This window comes from Sarcophilus harrisii, chromosome 1 (assembly GCF_902635505.1).
Source record: "Sarcophilus harrisii chromosome 1, mSarHar1.11, whole genome shotgun sequence".
Lineage (NCBI taxonomy): Eukaryota > Metazoa > Chordata > Mammalia > Dasyuromorphia > Dasyuridae > Sarcophilus > Sarcophilus harrisii.
Window position 1 is genome coordinate 700,248,813 of NC_045426.1, and position 15,394 is coordinate 700,264,206.

The 15,394-nt window shown below is 47.0% G+C and overlaps 1 protein-coding gene across 1 annotated transcript in view; it reads right to left on the reverse strand.

Moving 5' to 3' along the window:
• The window catches only part of SSH1 (slingshot protein phosphatase 1), an 80,587-nt gene extending 66,197 nt beyond the window's left edge, over positions 1–14,390 (reverse strand). Inside the window, exons 1-2 of the mRNA XM_031948752.1 lie at positions 13,817–14,390; positions 185–222 (exon numbers count right to left, since the gene is read on the reverse strand). Of these exons, the coding sequence (XP_031804612.1) occupies positions 185–222; positions 13,817–13,885 (107 nt within the window). The 5' untranslated portion in view covers positions 13,886–14,390. The remainder of the gene's footprint in view (positions 1–184; positions 223–13,816) is intronic.
• Between the last annotated feature and the right edge of the window lie 1,004 nt (positions 14,391–15,394).

The following is a 15,394-nucleotide window of genomic DNA, read 5'->3' on the forward strand; positions in this document are numbered from 1 at the left end:
TTGATTTTACAAGGCAGGTGGAGTTGGGCTCTCCCAAGCCCAGGAAAAGGCGAGGAGCCGGGAAATCGGTGGCCGTTTTAAGGGCTTTTCACTGGAAAGTGAGCACGGACAGGAAGTCCTGGGACCGCGGACACACGGGAGGCAGGAGCAGGGGGCGGGGGGATGGTGCCATTTCACCACTTACCTGAGATTTAATTTTCGATCTTCATCGCTGCCAACCTCCTGAAAAGAGACAGAGAAAGAGAACGAGTGTGAGAGACAGAGAGAGAGACGGTCATCACAGGGGGCAGGTGCTACCCTGGGTCCCCAATGATCCCTTGGTGATCAGGACAAAGCTCTCAGGGGTTGCTACAGAGAAGGGGTGAAAGGCAGCAAGATTCTGCAGAGACAGGAGGGCCGGACTTGGGAGTCAGAAAGAACCAGGTGCGAATCCTGTTGAGGGGCTCCCCTGGCAAAGGGCTTGAACCCTGACTTTTAAGGTCTCCTATGAAAATCTTCTGCCTGGCACTTGAGGCCTTTCCCCACCCGGCATCCCTCCCACACCTTTGTTTAGCCCTCTCCTACATGCTGCCATTGTGGAGGGACCCTCTCTTGGCCCTTCCATGCTCCGTACTAACAGGCCCTCCCCTAACACGGCGCCCTGGGCCCTCTCAAGGGCATCTTAGCTACAACATCGGGCTGCAGAATAATGTTCTCTATTTTGTCTCCCTCTCTACCAAGCAAGTCATCTCCTTGAGTTTAGGAATCATGTTGTATCTGAACTCTTTCCCTCTTTAATGGCTAAATCAAGGGCTCTGTACAGCAGATGCTTAATCAGGTTTTGCATTTGTAAATTGTGAAATCTGTGTTTGTAATCATGGAGACTGAGGGCTAGAAGAGTGCTCAGAACACAGAAGGGCTGGGAGGGGCCTCAGAACAGGGGATGTCACGATTCGGGGGGAACTTCAGAATAGGGGATGTCAGAGCTGGGAGGGGCCTTAGAACAGGGGATGGCAGAGCTGGGGGAAGGGGGGGTCTGAGACACTGTACAGACCAGAGGTTTCCAACCAATACAAATGTTTCAAACCTTCCTCCCTCCCTCTATCCCCAGGATAATCATTGTCATTTTAGAAACTATTAAACAAAAAATACAAGAAGACCTTTTTTGAGAATCCGGTAACTTTAAAATAAAACTATATTATTAAAAGTATTTCTATTCCTTTGAAAGTGGTTTTTGTTTGTTTGTATAAAACAGATGATTTACTCAGTCTCCACTAACCATGAGTCACTTGATGGTTGGGCCAGGGCATGGATGTACTCAATAATGCTTGTAACAAGCACTCCCATCTTCTCTTCACCTTCCCCACCCCCAGTCCCAGAGCTCAGGGCTCTCGGATAAAGAACCAACAGCCGGTCCAACCATCTCCGTTACAATAGGGAAACTGAGGCCGGAGGAGGAATTATCTCACCCAGATTTCACAATGAGATTTAGTAGCTGATCAGCCAAGTTTCTGACCCTGGGGCAAGAAGCTCCTGAGTCATTAACCCATCATGTCTCCCCTACTTCTAATGAACTGTTCATTTCTCATTCAAATTCTCCTCTTTTGACCGTGTGAGTAACTGCCAAAGAATACTGCTCAGATGCTGGACTTGGGGGCGGCTAGAGGGCGCCACAGTGCATACAGCACCAGGCTTGTAATCAGGAAGGTCTGAGTTCAAATCCTACCTCAGACTCTTATCTGCTGTGTGATCCCGTACCAATTGAACTCTGGGTCTCAGAATAAAGGTCACGGACTCTATTACTTGTAATATCATTTCCAACTTTAAATCCACAACCCGATGGTGTCTAAAACTGCACTATTTCCCTCAAAACAACACAGCAGATGACGTGTGAACATTCCCTATTTGGCCCCATCTGGAAGAGAAAGGAACCTCCATCTGCCGCAGTTATGTGACCTCTCATCCTTCTTCAGGTTATGTCTGAATGAAGCCTGGAAATTCACTTGAAGATCCCTGGGAAGGTTAGAGTTGTAAGCTCAATAACTGTCCACAATGGCAACCAAAGAGCTGATCTGACCACCAAATGCATCGAGAGGGAGGTGCGATGTCCAGCTCTAGAGATCCCACCGATCTATAACCTGGTCAGAGGACATATTGATCTGATAGCGCAGGGAAGTGGCTGGAGGAACTGGAGAAGTTAACCTGGAGAAAAGAAGCTTGCAGGCTTAGGAGAACTATGCCATCTATTGCAATATGCTTGATTTTCTTTAATAGAACTAGTATTCAAACCCAATTTACTCTAAATCCAGTGAATTTTCCACTGTCCGTGATGCTTTGCTCCATAAGGAAAATGTGATTTGATCTAAGCCTTTGTGGGAAGTGGCAATTACATCAGCAATAGAAGAGTGACAGAATGGGCACTGATTGTATCTCCTCCCTTCCCAACGTCAAGCCTTGGACAAAGTAGTTCAATTGGACCTCATCTTCCAGTCTCAGATCACTCCCTGTGGTGTCCTATCATCCATCTGGCCTTGTCCCATGACCAACCTTAGATTACAGCCTCAAAAAGCCCAAACTTGATCCTTCTAATTCCACAAGCCATTGTCCTATATCTCTGTTTTCTTTCATTGCTAAATTCCTTGGATAAGCCATCTATGTGTAGTGTCTCCTTTCCTCTCACTCTCTCCAGTCTGGCTTCATTCAACTGAAACTACTCTCTGCAAAGTTGCCAATGAATTAATTCTCTTAAAAAAACTAAACACATTTATTATTTATTAATTTTTAACATTCTTTTTCTTTTAATTTTGAGTTCCAAATTCTCTCCTTCCATGATATCAATTACACAAATGAGATGATGCAAAATATATTTTCATATTAGCAATGTGGCAAAAAACCAAGAAAAATACAGAAAAAATAATGCTTCAGTTTGTACTCAGACTCCATCGTTTCTCTCTCTGGAGATGGATAGCATTTTTTATAAGTAATTGTCCTGAATCATTATTGTACTGTTGAAAAAAGCTAAAGCATTCAGAATTATTATTAGAATATTTCTATTATTGTATACAAGGTTTTATTGGTTCTGCTCACTTCATTCTGCATCAGTTAATATAAGTGTTTCCAATTTTTTCCTGAAACTATCATGTTTGTCATTTCAAACTGCACATTATTTTTCCACAACAGCCATTTCCCGTTGATGAGCATCCCCTCAATTTTCAATTCTTTGCCACCATAAAAAAAGCTCCTAGGAATATTTTTTGTATATATGGGTCTTTCCCCCTTTTTTTTGACCTCTTTGGGATTCAGTCATAGTAGTGATAATGCTGGGTCAAAAGGTTTGCACAGCTTGCCCTTTGGACACAGTTCCAAATTGATCTCCAGAATGGCTGGATCAGTTCACAACCCCACCAAGAGTGCATCAGTGTCCCAATTTTCCCACATCCTTACCACCTGTCATTTTCCTTTTTTTGGTCATGCTAGCAAATCTGTTAAGTGAGGTATCATCTCATAGTTGTTTTAATTTGCATTTCTTTAATCAATAGTGATTTAGAACATTTTTTCGTATCATTATAAATAGCTTTGATTTCTTTTTCTAAAAACTTCCTGTTCATATCCTCTGACCATTTATCAACTGGGGAATGCTGCCAATGATCTTTTAATTGCCGAATCTAATAATAGTCTTTTCTTAATTCTCATTCTTCTTGACTTCTCACTGTTAATGACCTTCTTTTCCTTGATAGTCTCTTCTCTCTAGGTTTTTAGGATACCACTCTGTCCTGGTTCTCTTCCAATCTATGACAGCTCCCTCTCTACCTTCTTTGCTGGATCCTCATCCAGATCATGATTTCTAACCATAAGTGCCCTTCAGGGTTGTCATGGACCTTTTTCTCTTCTCCCTTAATAATTTACTTGGTGATTTCATCAGTTCTCATAGATTCAATCATTTCTTTTCTCAAGACTTTCACATCAACTTATCCAGTTCTAACTCCTCTCTTGATCTTACATTTCCAATTGTCTATAAAACAACTTGAACCAGATATTCCAAAGACATCTGAGACTCAACAGAGCCAAAAGAGAATTCATTATCTTTCCCCCTAAACCCTCTCCCCCTTCCATCTTCCAGATTCCTAATTCCCTAGACTTAGTCATCCTCACTATCTCTCATTCACTTCCAAGCTGAAGTCAAGGTCTGTCAACTTCATCTGTGTAGCATCTCTCATCAATTGCACTTTTGCAGTCTCTCTTGTGCATTTCACCTTTGTAGCATCTCTAATCAATTTCATCTATGCAGCACCTCTTGACCTTTTCACTTTTACACCATCTCTGGTTGATTTCACCATTGAATCATCTCTTGTCCATTTCACCTCTCCAGCATCTCTTGTGCATTTCACTTGGTCGATTTCATTTCACTCAAACATGCTCCCTTCTCATTTCTGGTACTGCTATTACCTTGGTACAGGCTCTCATCACTTCACACCTGGCTTGTTGCAATAGCTGTTTACCTTAAGTCTCTCTCTCCACCCCAATCCATCTTCCTCTCAGCCACCAAAGGGATTTTCTTAAAGCCCAGGACTGATTCTGTCACCTCCTATTCAATAAACTCCAGCGTCTTCCCTATCACCTCCAGGAGCAAATACAAAATGCTATTTGCCATTCAAAGCTTTTCAAAACCCAATTCCCCCCCCGACCCCCACCTTTCCAATCTTCTCACACCCTACTACTCTTTGATACAGTAACCCTGGCCTCCTAACTGTTTCTTCTACCAGATATTCCATGTTCAGAGTGGGATTGTTTTTACCGACTCTCCCGTGCCTAGAATTCTCTCCCTCCTTATCATCACCTCTTGACTTCTAGTCCCAGGTAAATTCCTACCTTCTCCAGGAAGTCTTTCCTGACCCCTCTTAATCTTAATGCCTTCCTTCTGTGGATTATCCCCAATATATCTTCTTGAGAGCTTGTTTGTACATAATTGCCTACAGACCATCTTTCCCATTAGACTGTGAACTTATTGGAGAAGGGACTGTCTTACTTTTCTGTCCCCAGCATTTAGCACTGGGCCTGTTACAGCGCCATTTAATGCCTATTGACTAAATAAATCCCACCATCTGCTTCCTTTTCGTGGAAAGACAATGGACCTGAAGGAACTTTCCCAACTGGGTCCATTACAAATCGATGCTATCTAATCTAACCCAGTTGCCACTTTTCTGTAAATATTTGAAAGGCTGTCTCACACAAGACAAAATAGACTCGTTCTTGGGCCCAGAAGATAGCAATAGGAATAATAACTAGTATTCATATAGTGTTTAAGGTTTACAAAGCGCTTTACAAATGTGACCTCATTTTAACCTCACTTTTGACGTTGGTACTTATGGAATAAATACTCCAGCCTGAAAGATGCGGAGTCCAATTCCCTCAATTTACAGAGGAGTGAACAAAAACCTGAAGAGCAAAGTGTCTTCAAAATGCTTTGCAAACCAAAGAGAGGTCTTAGGAGGCTGGTTTTAGGACCTCAGAAGCCAGCTCATCCAACTTCCTCATTCTATAGAAATTGAGGTCAGCAGTGAGAAATGACTTTCTCAAGCTTACACAAGGAGTAAGATTGACTCATTCTTATCTTTGTGTCACCAGCACCTAATATGGGGCTTTGGCATAAGAGCTACTTAATACATGCTTGTTTTTATCATATAGGCTTTCTTGAAATGGAAATTTAACACTATTTTGAAACCTCTTATATTCTGTTATGCACATGGCAATTTTTCTTTTCAATTTTGTACTTATGTTCTAAATATATTTTTTTAAATGCTTGCTCATTGATTTGACTGATGTATAAAGAGAAACTAATATTATCAACTTCATTATCATGACTTTAAAAGATGATGATCGATTTAAAAAAGGGAAAAGAACCCACATGCACAAAAGTGTTCATAGCAACACTTTTTTTAGTGGCAAGGAAGTGGAAACCAAGTGGATGCCCATCAGTTGGGAAATGGATGAATAAATGATGTATATTATTGTTGCAGCAGGATGATTTCAGAAAGGCCTGGAGATTCACATGAACTGATGCTAACTGAAGTGAGCAGAACCAAGAGAACACTGTTCATGGCAACAAGATTATGTGATGATCAGCTCTGATGGACGTGGCTCTTTTCAAGATGAGATGATTCAGGCTAATTCCAATAGACTTGTGATGGAGAGAGCCATCTGCTTCCAGAGAGAGGGCTGTGAGGACTGAGTGTCAAATTCATTTTCACTGTTTGTGCTATCATTTGCTAGCTTTTTTTCCTTTCTCAATTTTCTTCCTTTTTGTTCTGATTTTTCTTATGCAGCGTGATAATTGTGAAATATGTATAGAAGAATTGCATACGTCTAACATATATTGATTACTTACTGTCTAGGGGAGGGGATGGGGGAAAGGGAGGGAGAAAAGTTTGGAACATAAGGTTTTTGCAGGATACTGAAAACTCTCTGCATATATTTTGAAAATAAAAAAGCTATTATTTAAGAAAAAATGAAAAAAAAAATGATAAAAGGTAATGATCAGTTGCTCACTCCTGGAATTGAAAAAGAAAATGAATCTTCTTTCACAAAATCTCAGAATGAGGAACCAGCCCAGCTTACACGTATTTGACGCTAAACCTTCTGTACAACATCTCTGACAAATGGTCATTCAGCCTCTCCCCGCAGACCTCCGATGAGGACTTGCCTACTATCTCTCGAGGCAATCCATGACCCTTTGAGACAGCTCTGATTGAGAAGATTTTGTCCACAACAAGTTGAAACTGGCCTCTTTGTAATGTCTAACCACTAGTGAGTCAGATGATGTAGTGGATCTGGAGTCGGTGAGATCCAAGTTCAAATTCTGCCTCGAGCATTTTCTGGTTGTGGGACTCTGGGCAAGCCCAGTAGCTTCTTTTCTAACCTTGAATAAGTCCCTCCTCACTCCTGGCCTAGAAGGACCTGCCAAGCTCTAGAACAAGCTCCCTAGGACTCCTCTGTGCCTTACAAAGCACTTTCAAGAGACTTTGCTCCTCAGGGTTTTGTTCTCTCCTCTGTAAACTGAAGGAGTTGGGCTCCATGTCTTTCTAACCACAGCACTGCATGATCAAAGAATTAAGAGCTTCAAGAGGCACCTGAGATTATCCAGTCTAGCTGGATCAGTTTGCATGAGTAAGTTAAATCAGTCAACAAACACTTATTAAGCAATTACTGCATACTGTGCTAACTGCTGGGTTTGGTCAATGACCTATAGGCATTCAGAAGCAGAACCAAGAGTGGAGCCCAGAATTCCAGATTCCAAACCAGGTATCTAAGGTCCTTTCTATAAGGTTAAAAGGTTTATGACTTCTACAACTATCTCTTTTGATCCTCACAGCGATCCATTCAATAACACAAAAAAGGTACAATCAACCCCATTTTTACAGTTGAGAACACTGAGGCAAGAAGGAAAGTCACTTGGACAGAGTAACAGCTAAAGAGCGAAGCTAGAACTTGAATCCAGGACTTGTGGATTGCAAGTCCAAAGTTCCTTCTCCTATTCTAAGCATCACTTGAAAACACAACCACCCAAAAATGGGATAGATGCATATACTGTCAGACTGAGTTGGTCCATTTCCTAGTTTTGTTGAATTGTGTCCTTGAGCTCTTAAGTGCGGTCTGTCTATTTGTCTCTGTCTTTCCTTCCCCCATCCCTGTCTGTCTTTGTTCTCTGTCTCTCTCCCTTCTCTCACGCTTCCCTCTCTGGGTCTTTCTCTCCTTCCCCCACCCTATCCCTGTCTGTCTTTGTTCTATCTCTCTCTGGCTGTTTCTCCCTCTTCTGTCTGTTTCCCTCCCTTCGTCCCTCTGTTTTCTCCTTCCTTCTCCTCACTCTCCCCTTCCTTTCTCTTCTCCCCCTCTTTTTCTTCCTTCCCCCTCCTCTTCTCTTTCTCTTCCCTTTGTACTCCTCATCATAAGCAAATGGCTCTCTGAAGAGGGCAGGCGAGGCAATATATTTAGAAAGGTGATATAAAAATGAAACCAGAAAAAAAATTGAAGGAAAAAGATCCTCTCCTTTCCTATCCTGTTCTCTAAAAGGGACACAATGACGGTTGTAGACCCAGGCTGCCTGAGAGAGTCTATCTAAAAATACTTTGCCAACCTTAAAAACACAACAGGGATGCTGGTTATCATTATTAGCATCTGAGGGGAATAACAATTAATTTATGAAAACAAGCATTTTTTAAGTGACTTATGTATCAGGCCCTGTGCTTATGCTGAGTGTATCCAGGGAATGGCAAAAGCTACTTCCTGTCTTCAGGGAGCTCACCCACTAATGGGGAAGACAAAGTACAAACAGCTACAGGCAAGAGAACGGGGAGGAATGTCAGAAGGAAGGGCAAGTCCCCTTCCTCGGTGCATTTAAATTCACAAAGCCCTTCTGTCCCCACAGCCCAGTCTGAGGTAGCCCAAAGATTAGCCCTTTCTGATTTTCCACATGGAGAAACTGAAGCACTGGGTAGTTAACAAGGGGACTGACTTGCTCATGATCACAGGTGTGGTAAAAAGTAGGGCTGAGCCTTAAATTCGAGTCATAAGAAGCCAGGCACGTGGATCTAGAACTTGAAGGGAACCTTAGGGAGCTCTCAAAACCAATCCTGTCATTTTACAGATAAGGAAACTGAGGCAGAGAGGGAGAAGAGACTCGCCAAGCAAGTGGTTTGAATCTTGATAAGAACAGATTGAAATTCTAGTCCTTTGTCTCCAAACCTAAAGGCTTTTTTTTTCCATCCAATCCCTCTCCTCCCCCCACAAAAAAAAAAAAAAAAAAAACAATTTTTAAAATTGCCTTGAAAATCACCAAGATGTGAACTATGAAATATTCTAGCTGGTTGGTTTATTTATATAAAGGCAGCCCAGGAATATTTAATATGCCTTAAAGGATTTCGGAAAGGTCAAGAGTTATTGCTTCTTGGAGCCTGAAGTTATTTTTCTTCATTTTTCCCCTTGTACACAGAAAACCGGAAAGAAAAAAAATCCCCAACGGCTCAGCCCGCTGGGGCTTGGCAGATCCCATCCGTCACACAGAGCTGCCCATTGAGAGGGGAAAGAGAAACCTGGAAAGCAGCGATGGCTGGGAGAGATGGGAGGCCGAGCCGAGAGGGCAGCTGGCCACTGGCACCGCTGTGACAGAGGAACAGGACACCCGGCCAGGGAGCCAGCTGCGGACTTCTTTCCAAGGGAGAAGGCTGGGAGACCCGGCCCAAGCTTGGCGCCTACGGCCTGGCCTGCCACACCCGGAGAAATGGGGAAACCTTGTCGGACAGAGAGGTAGACTTGAGGACAAGAGAACCCTGCCGTTTGTTGACCCGCGGGACGCTGGGAAAATCCTTTCCCCTCTGCGGGGCTCGGAGAAATGATAAGGTTGGGCAGGGCCTGGTCCAAACTCTTTTTGGCTCTAAAACAGGATTCTCTGATTAGCACAGGGCTTGACACATAGTAGGTACTTAATAAATATTTATTGAATTGAACTGATCTCATTTTGAGCCTCAGTTTATTCTTCTGTAAGATAAAGACAGATGCGGTACAGGGGGAAAGACCACTGGATTTGAAATCAAGGGACTGGGTTAGAATTCTGTATCCTTTATGTCTGGTCTGTGAGGCCTTGAGTGGCTTACCCTGCAACCCTGTGAGCCTCAGTCTCCCCCACTGTAAAATAAGGGAGTTGGACTAGGTCCTTTCTAAGATCCCTTGTCATGGAGTAAATTTCCCCCTACAATTGTGTGATTCCAATGAACAACTTACTACAATAAGCATCTGTGTCTACTTGTAGAAATTCTCATTTTTAAGAATTAAGCTCAGTTCAAATTTGTCCAACCACCCTGGTCTCTGTTATTGTTCAGACCTCTACTTTACCTTTTTTCTTCTATCCCCAGTACTTAGCCAAGTGTCTGTTACATAGTAGGTACTTTAACTGCTCTTGAATGCTTTCATCAATGTCAGGAAACTCCAGTGGGAAAATACCCTCAACCAAGAGCAGATCAGCTGCTATTCCGGCCCCCTGGGAAAGAGCCGACCCCAGTTCTTCTGGAGGAGGAGTTCGGCTTCTGTCCAATCACTTGGTGCTGTCTCACTTCAAATCCAGCCCTAGGCAGAGGACAGCAGCCAGGCCTTGTCTCTGTCCTCCATGCCCTGAGCTGCTGATGTCACTCATTTACTCACAACTGAGAGAGAGACAGAGACAGAGACGGGGAAGAAGAAGAGAGACAGAGAGAGAGAGAGAAAAAGAGAGACAGAGACAGAGGAAGGGAGGAGAGAGAGATAAAGGGGAGAGGGGAAGGGAGAAAGAGGGAGAGAGACAGAGAGAGGGGAAAAGGTGACAGGGAGGGAAGAAGGGGGAGAGACAAAGAAACACAGAAAGAGGGAGAAAGAGAGAGGAAGACAGAAAGAGGGAAGGAGGGAGGGTGTGTGGGTATGTGGGTATGTGTGTGTGTGTGTGTGTGTGTGAGAGAGAGAGAGAGAGAGAATAGGAAGACAAAAAGAATAGAAACAGAAAGAGAAATGGGGAAAGAGGGAGATAGAGAGACAGACACACATACACACATATACATATATATAAAAGAGAGACAGACAGGGAAGGAATAGAGACAGAGATAGAGAGACAGACAGAGAGAGAGAGACAGAGAAACAAAGAGGGGGTAGACAGAGAGAAAGAGACAGAGGGGGAAGAAGGGAGAGGGAGAGTTGGAGATGCTGCCAGGAAGGCTCTGAGGCCTGAGTCTGCTCTGTCTCACCCCAGAAAGCAGCTGCATTTTAGGGCAACATGAAGTCAGCTTTGTGAGGAGATGATGATTCGTGTCAGTGGTTAGGGCCCTTTGAGGTCTCTGGGGGAAAGACACTGAGAGATCATGGCAGGGCCTTGTTCAGGGTGAAATGACGGCATCATTCGTGGTCAGAGCTGGAGGGGCTTAGAACAGGGACCATCAGAGCCCTGAGGACCAGTGGTCCGACCTTGCCCTCCTAGGAAGGCGATTCCCAAAGGCCTCCCGTGGGCCCCATGAGTTCAGTGCAGGAGAAGCCTGAAGCCAGTGCCCGGCACCCGCGGCCAGCTCTCCTTCCCCTCGTGTGCTCAGAACAACATCCTCTTGACCAAAGAAGGGATCAAGTATCCCCTTTCCTTTCTTCCAACAGCACCTGCTTTGGTGCCTTTATTCATTCTATAAACACTCAGGGGAAGTTAATGCTCTTGAGGGAAGGGACAACGAGCAAAGACTGGATAAAGCCCCATCTTCTCCCTTCCAGGAGATGACAGTCTAACAGAGAAGACAAAGTACCCCAGGGATCACCCCAGAAGAGATTCTGATAAATAGCCTAGAGCTGAGGGCATTTACTCCATTTAATAATAGTCATCTTTCACTTGAGGCTGGGGTCCCCCATCCTCTCTCTAGGAACCAGGGGTCCCCGTCCTCTCTCTGAGAGCTGGAGATCCCCCATAGTGTCTCTAGGAGCTGGACATCCCCCACAGTCTGAGCTGGAGGTCCCCATTTTCTCTCCAGGAATTGGGGGTCCTTGTCCTCTCTCTAGGAGCCAGGGGCACCTCATCCTCTGAGACCTGTTGTTTCATGAGAATTCTGATCGAAACAATAGGAAAGAAAGCGAATCGTACCTTCTTCACGGGGCCCACTGTTGGTCCTTAATAAAAAGAATCTGCCAACAATAACTTTGACCACGACGGGCCCAGAGACCTGGCAACAGGGGAGGGCAGCAGGGGACTGAGCTGAGATCTTTCCCAGCTTTTCCCCGGAGGGAGAAAGGACAGGGGGGTTGCCTCCCTCAGTAAGAGGGAGTCCCCCTCACAGTCTTAAAGAACCTGCAGGAGGCGCTGCTAAAGCCGGTCCTTCTCCTCCGGCCCAAGATCTGCACTTTTGCTTTTTCAAGGAGTGGACTTTATTGAATGAGTGGACAAAAGGGGGAGGGAGGAGGGACGCAGTTCCTCCGTGTCCGGTGGCAGCGGCGATCAAGGCTCTGCTCCCTGGCCAGAAAGGGCAAGGTCTGGAGTTCTGATAGCTGAGAAAAGTGAGGTCCTGGCAGCTTAAGTGACTTGCCCAGAATTATACAGACAGTTAGGAGGTAAAGCTGGGATTAGAACTCATGTCCTTGACTTGATGTACAGGCTCCACCCACTCCTCCTCCCTATCACTTCCCTTTAGAGGTCCCAGGGTTGAGCCCTAGATTCTTCTGACAGAGAATAACCATAATTAATTATAATTAGTTGACATTTACAGGGGCTTTACACACATCTGGTCACACCGACCAGGAAGAGCTGGGTTTAGATATCATCTCTGACCCAGACTGACAGTGTGACTGACCCTAGGCTCAAAACTACCAAGTGACTCTGTGGAGGGGAAGGAAATAAGCACAGGTAGAGGGACTTTCCTTATCTGGGAGTTTCCTGCGAACCTCCAGGTCCAGTCTCAGAGCAACGTGATTATTATGCCCATTTTAGAGATGAGGAAATGAAGCTCAGAGGTTATTTGAGTTTGGATTTGAACCCAAGGCCTCCTGGTACAGGCCTAGGCTTGTAGCCCAAGAAAGCAGAGCTGGAAGCCAGGAGACTGAGGTAGGTCATTCAAATGCACATTCACCACAACCTCAGGCAACATTTCCCGCCGGTCTCCTCCTAGTTTCCCCCAAGCAGGAGGCCTCCAGAAGTTACTAAGCAATTTCCTAGTCTGGCAAGTCTTCTAGTAGGCTCCCGACCTCCTGGGGCCAGTACTTCCTTACACCCTTCTCCAGACAGGGAATGTCTCCAGGCCGAGCCTTCTCCTGAGGGCAGCCTGGGCCAGGTGGAGAGGGGAGACGTGGGGGAGACCATCAGGGGCCCCGGGCTCTTTCCTGGCCACTGCAACCAAGAAAAAAGGGGCAAAGAAAGACAGCCAGGTTCATCTCTTTCTGTCTGTCTCTGTCTCTCCATCTCACACACACACACAAAGGCAGAGAGAGCCGGAGACTCTCACATATATGGAAACACAGGTAGAGATTCAAAAATCAATTACCCAGAATGACCCAGTCACACAAACACAACCAGAGAGCTCAGGACACTGAAAGCAGGAGAAACAGGGATCCAGAAACCCATCTAGAGACTTGAAAGGAGACCCAGAGTAATCGAGAAAAACCCAGGGCAATCAGAGAGATTCAAAAAGAAATCTAGAGTGACCCAGAGACACCCAGAGATCCCAGGGAGAAAAAGGCAGAAAGAGATCCAGAAATACAGATTTTTAAGAGATCCAGCAGGGAAGTGACAGACGCTACACACAGAGCCGATCTAGAAAGGCCAGACTAGGAGACATCCAGAGGCTTTCAGGCACACAGAGATTCAGGAAATGACCCCGAGAGACCAGGAGAAAGACCCGGAGGGAAGCAAACACACAGACACAATGAGGGACGAGCCAGACCAAGGGGAGGCTGCAGGAAGCCCCAGAGGAAGCTGCAGGAAGCCCCCGCACCGCGCACATGCACATATTAGCAAGGAAGCCCGCGGGCCCAGGCGCACACTTAGAAGAGATCCAGGGACACGTAGAAGCCGAGACAGCCAGACGCAGCAAGGACCCCGGAGGCAGCAGGCACGCGGAGGGACTCGGGAGAGCTCCAAGGAGATACGTAGAAACCAGGGAGAGCCGCAGGGAAACAGACGCCCAGCCTCGCTCAGAGCCCCGGGGAGACCGAGATCCGACCCAGAGTCCTCCGGGGGATCCGGAGGGTGGGCGGCTGGGCCCCGGAGAGCCAGGGAGCGGCCGGGGCCGGGGCCGGGCGGACGCCGCCGAGCCGGGGGCTCGTCCTGGCGCTCGGTACTCGGCCCCTCACTCACCTCGCTGGTGCTGGCGGACGAGGAGGCGGCGCTGGGCGTGGGCGAGCGCTGCAGGGTCACCAAGGCCATGGCCACGGGCGCACGCGGCGGGGGCCCGCCGGGCTAGAGCTGCCGCCGCCGCTGCTGCTGCCGCTGCCGCCGCCGCCGTGGCCTCCGCTGCTGCTGCTGCTGCTGCTGCGGCCGCCGGGGCTGCTCCGGGGCCTCCATCGCGCCGCGGGCGGCGGGGGGCCGCGGGCGCCGGCTCGCCCTCTCCGCCTCTCCTGCTCCCTCCTCCCGCCGCCGCCGCCGCTCTCGCTCTTCCTCTTCCTCCGGCCCGGGGGCGGGCAGGCGGCCTAGCACGGCGAGTGCCCAGGGCCGGCGGGAGGGCCCCGGGAAGGGGCGGTGCGATCGGCCGCAGTTCCCGTGCTCCTAGTCCCCAGTCAGGACCGGGGCGGGAGCTCTGGCTGCCCCGCCGCCTCTCCGCCTACATCTGCGCATCCTCGCGCCGGGCCCCGGCTCAGCCAGCTCCCCATGACCCAGACGCGCACCCAAACAGACAGACATCCCCGCACAGACTCCCCCGCCCCCGCCCCGCGCCCTTCCCCCTCCCTTCCTGCTCGGCCCCTCCCCGGTGCTATCTAGAGATTCTCAGTGGGAAACAGCCGGGGGGTGGGGAGGGGGGGAAATCGGCTTAGTCTAAAGTAGATGCCCTTTCTTTGGAGCAGCTCCTAGCACACAGTAGGCACTTCATAAGTGTTTATTGACTGACCCCTCACCACCATCAAAGAGTCAACAAACACTTAATAAGTGCCTACTGTGTGCCAGGCGCTATGCTAAAAACAGAGGATACAACTGAGTAAAAGATGGTTTCTGCCTTTTCTTGAAAGGCGCTGTCAGCTAGAAAGGTCCTCCTGGGGGGGGGGAGGGGAGGGGGTGCCATACGATTGCCCCAAACTTGGAGATGCTGGGTAAAATTAGCAAGGGAACGGCCATTTTAGTCTTGCCTCTTTCATGTCAACAAATCAATTTTCTTCTCTAGTCCAAGGTTTCCTCTTCTGGGCAATCAGTCAACTAGTATTTATTAAGCACCTTCTGCATGCCAGGCCCTATGATGGGTGCTGGAAGTACAGTGTCGGGGGATGGGGTATGGGAGAAGGGGATGACTGGAACAGAAGATTTCTAAGGTCCTATTTAACATTCACTGTTCTCAGTTCATTATGGACAACTCACCCTCTCTGGGCCTCTATGGTAAATAAGAGGTTTGAACTTCACTGGGCCGTTAGGTGATAATGTGGATAGAGCCCCGCTCCCTTCCACCCCCACCCCTTCAGCCTGGGGTTCAAATCTGGCTTCATATACTTCCTAGTTGTGTTTCTCTGGACATTTCACTGTCTGCCTCAGTTTCCTCATCTTAAAATGAGTTGGAAGAAGGAAATGACAAATCATTTCAGTGTCTCTGCCAAGAAAATCAATATGCCAAATAACAACAAAAATGAATTCTACAGGATGATTCTTCGTCTGACTAGCTCTAAATCTGTGAAAGAGGAATCTTTTCAAGCCCCACAGTCTCTATCATAAGACCCCTCCCAGCCCTGAAAT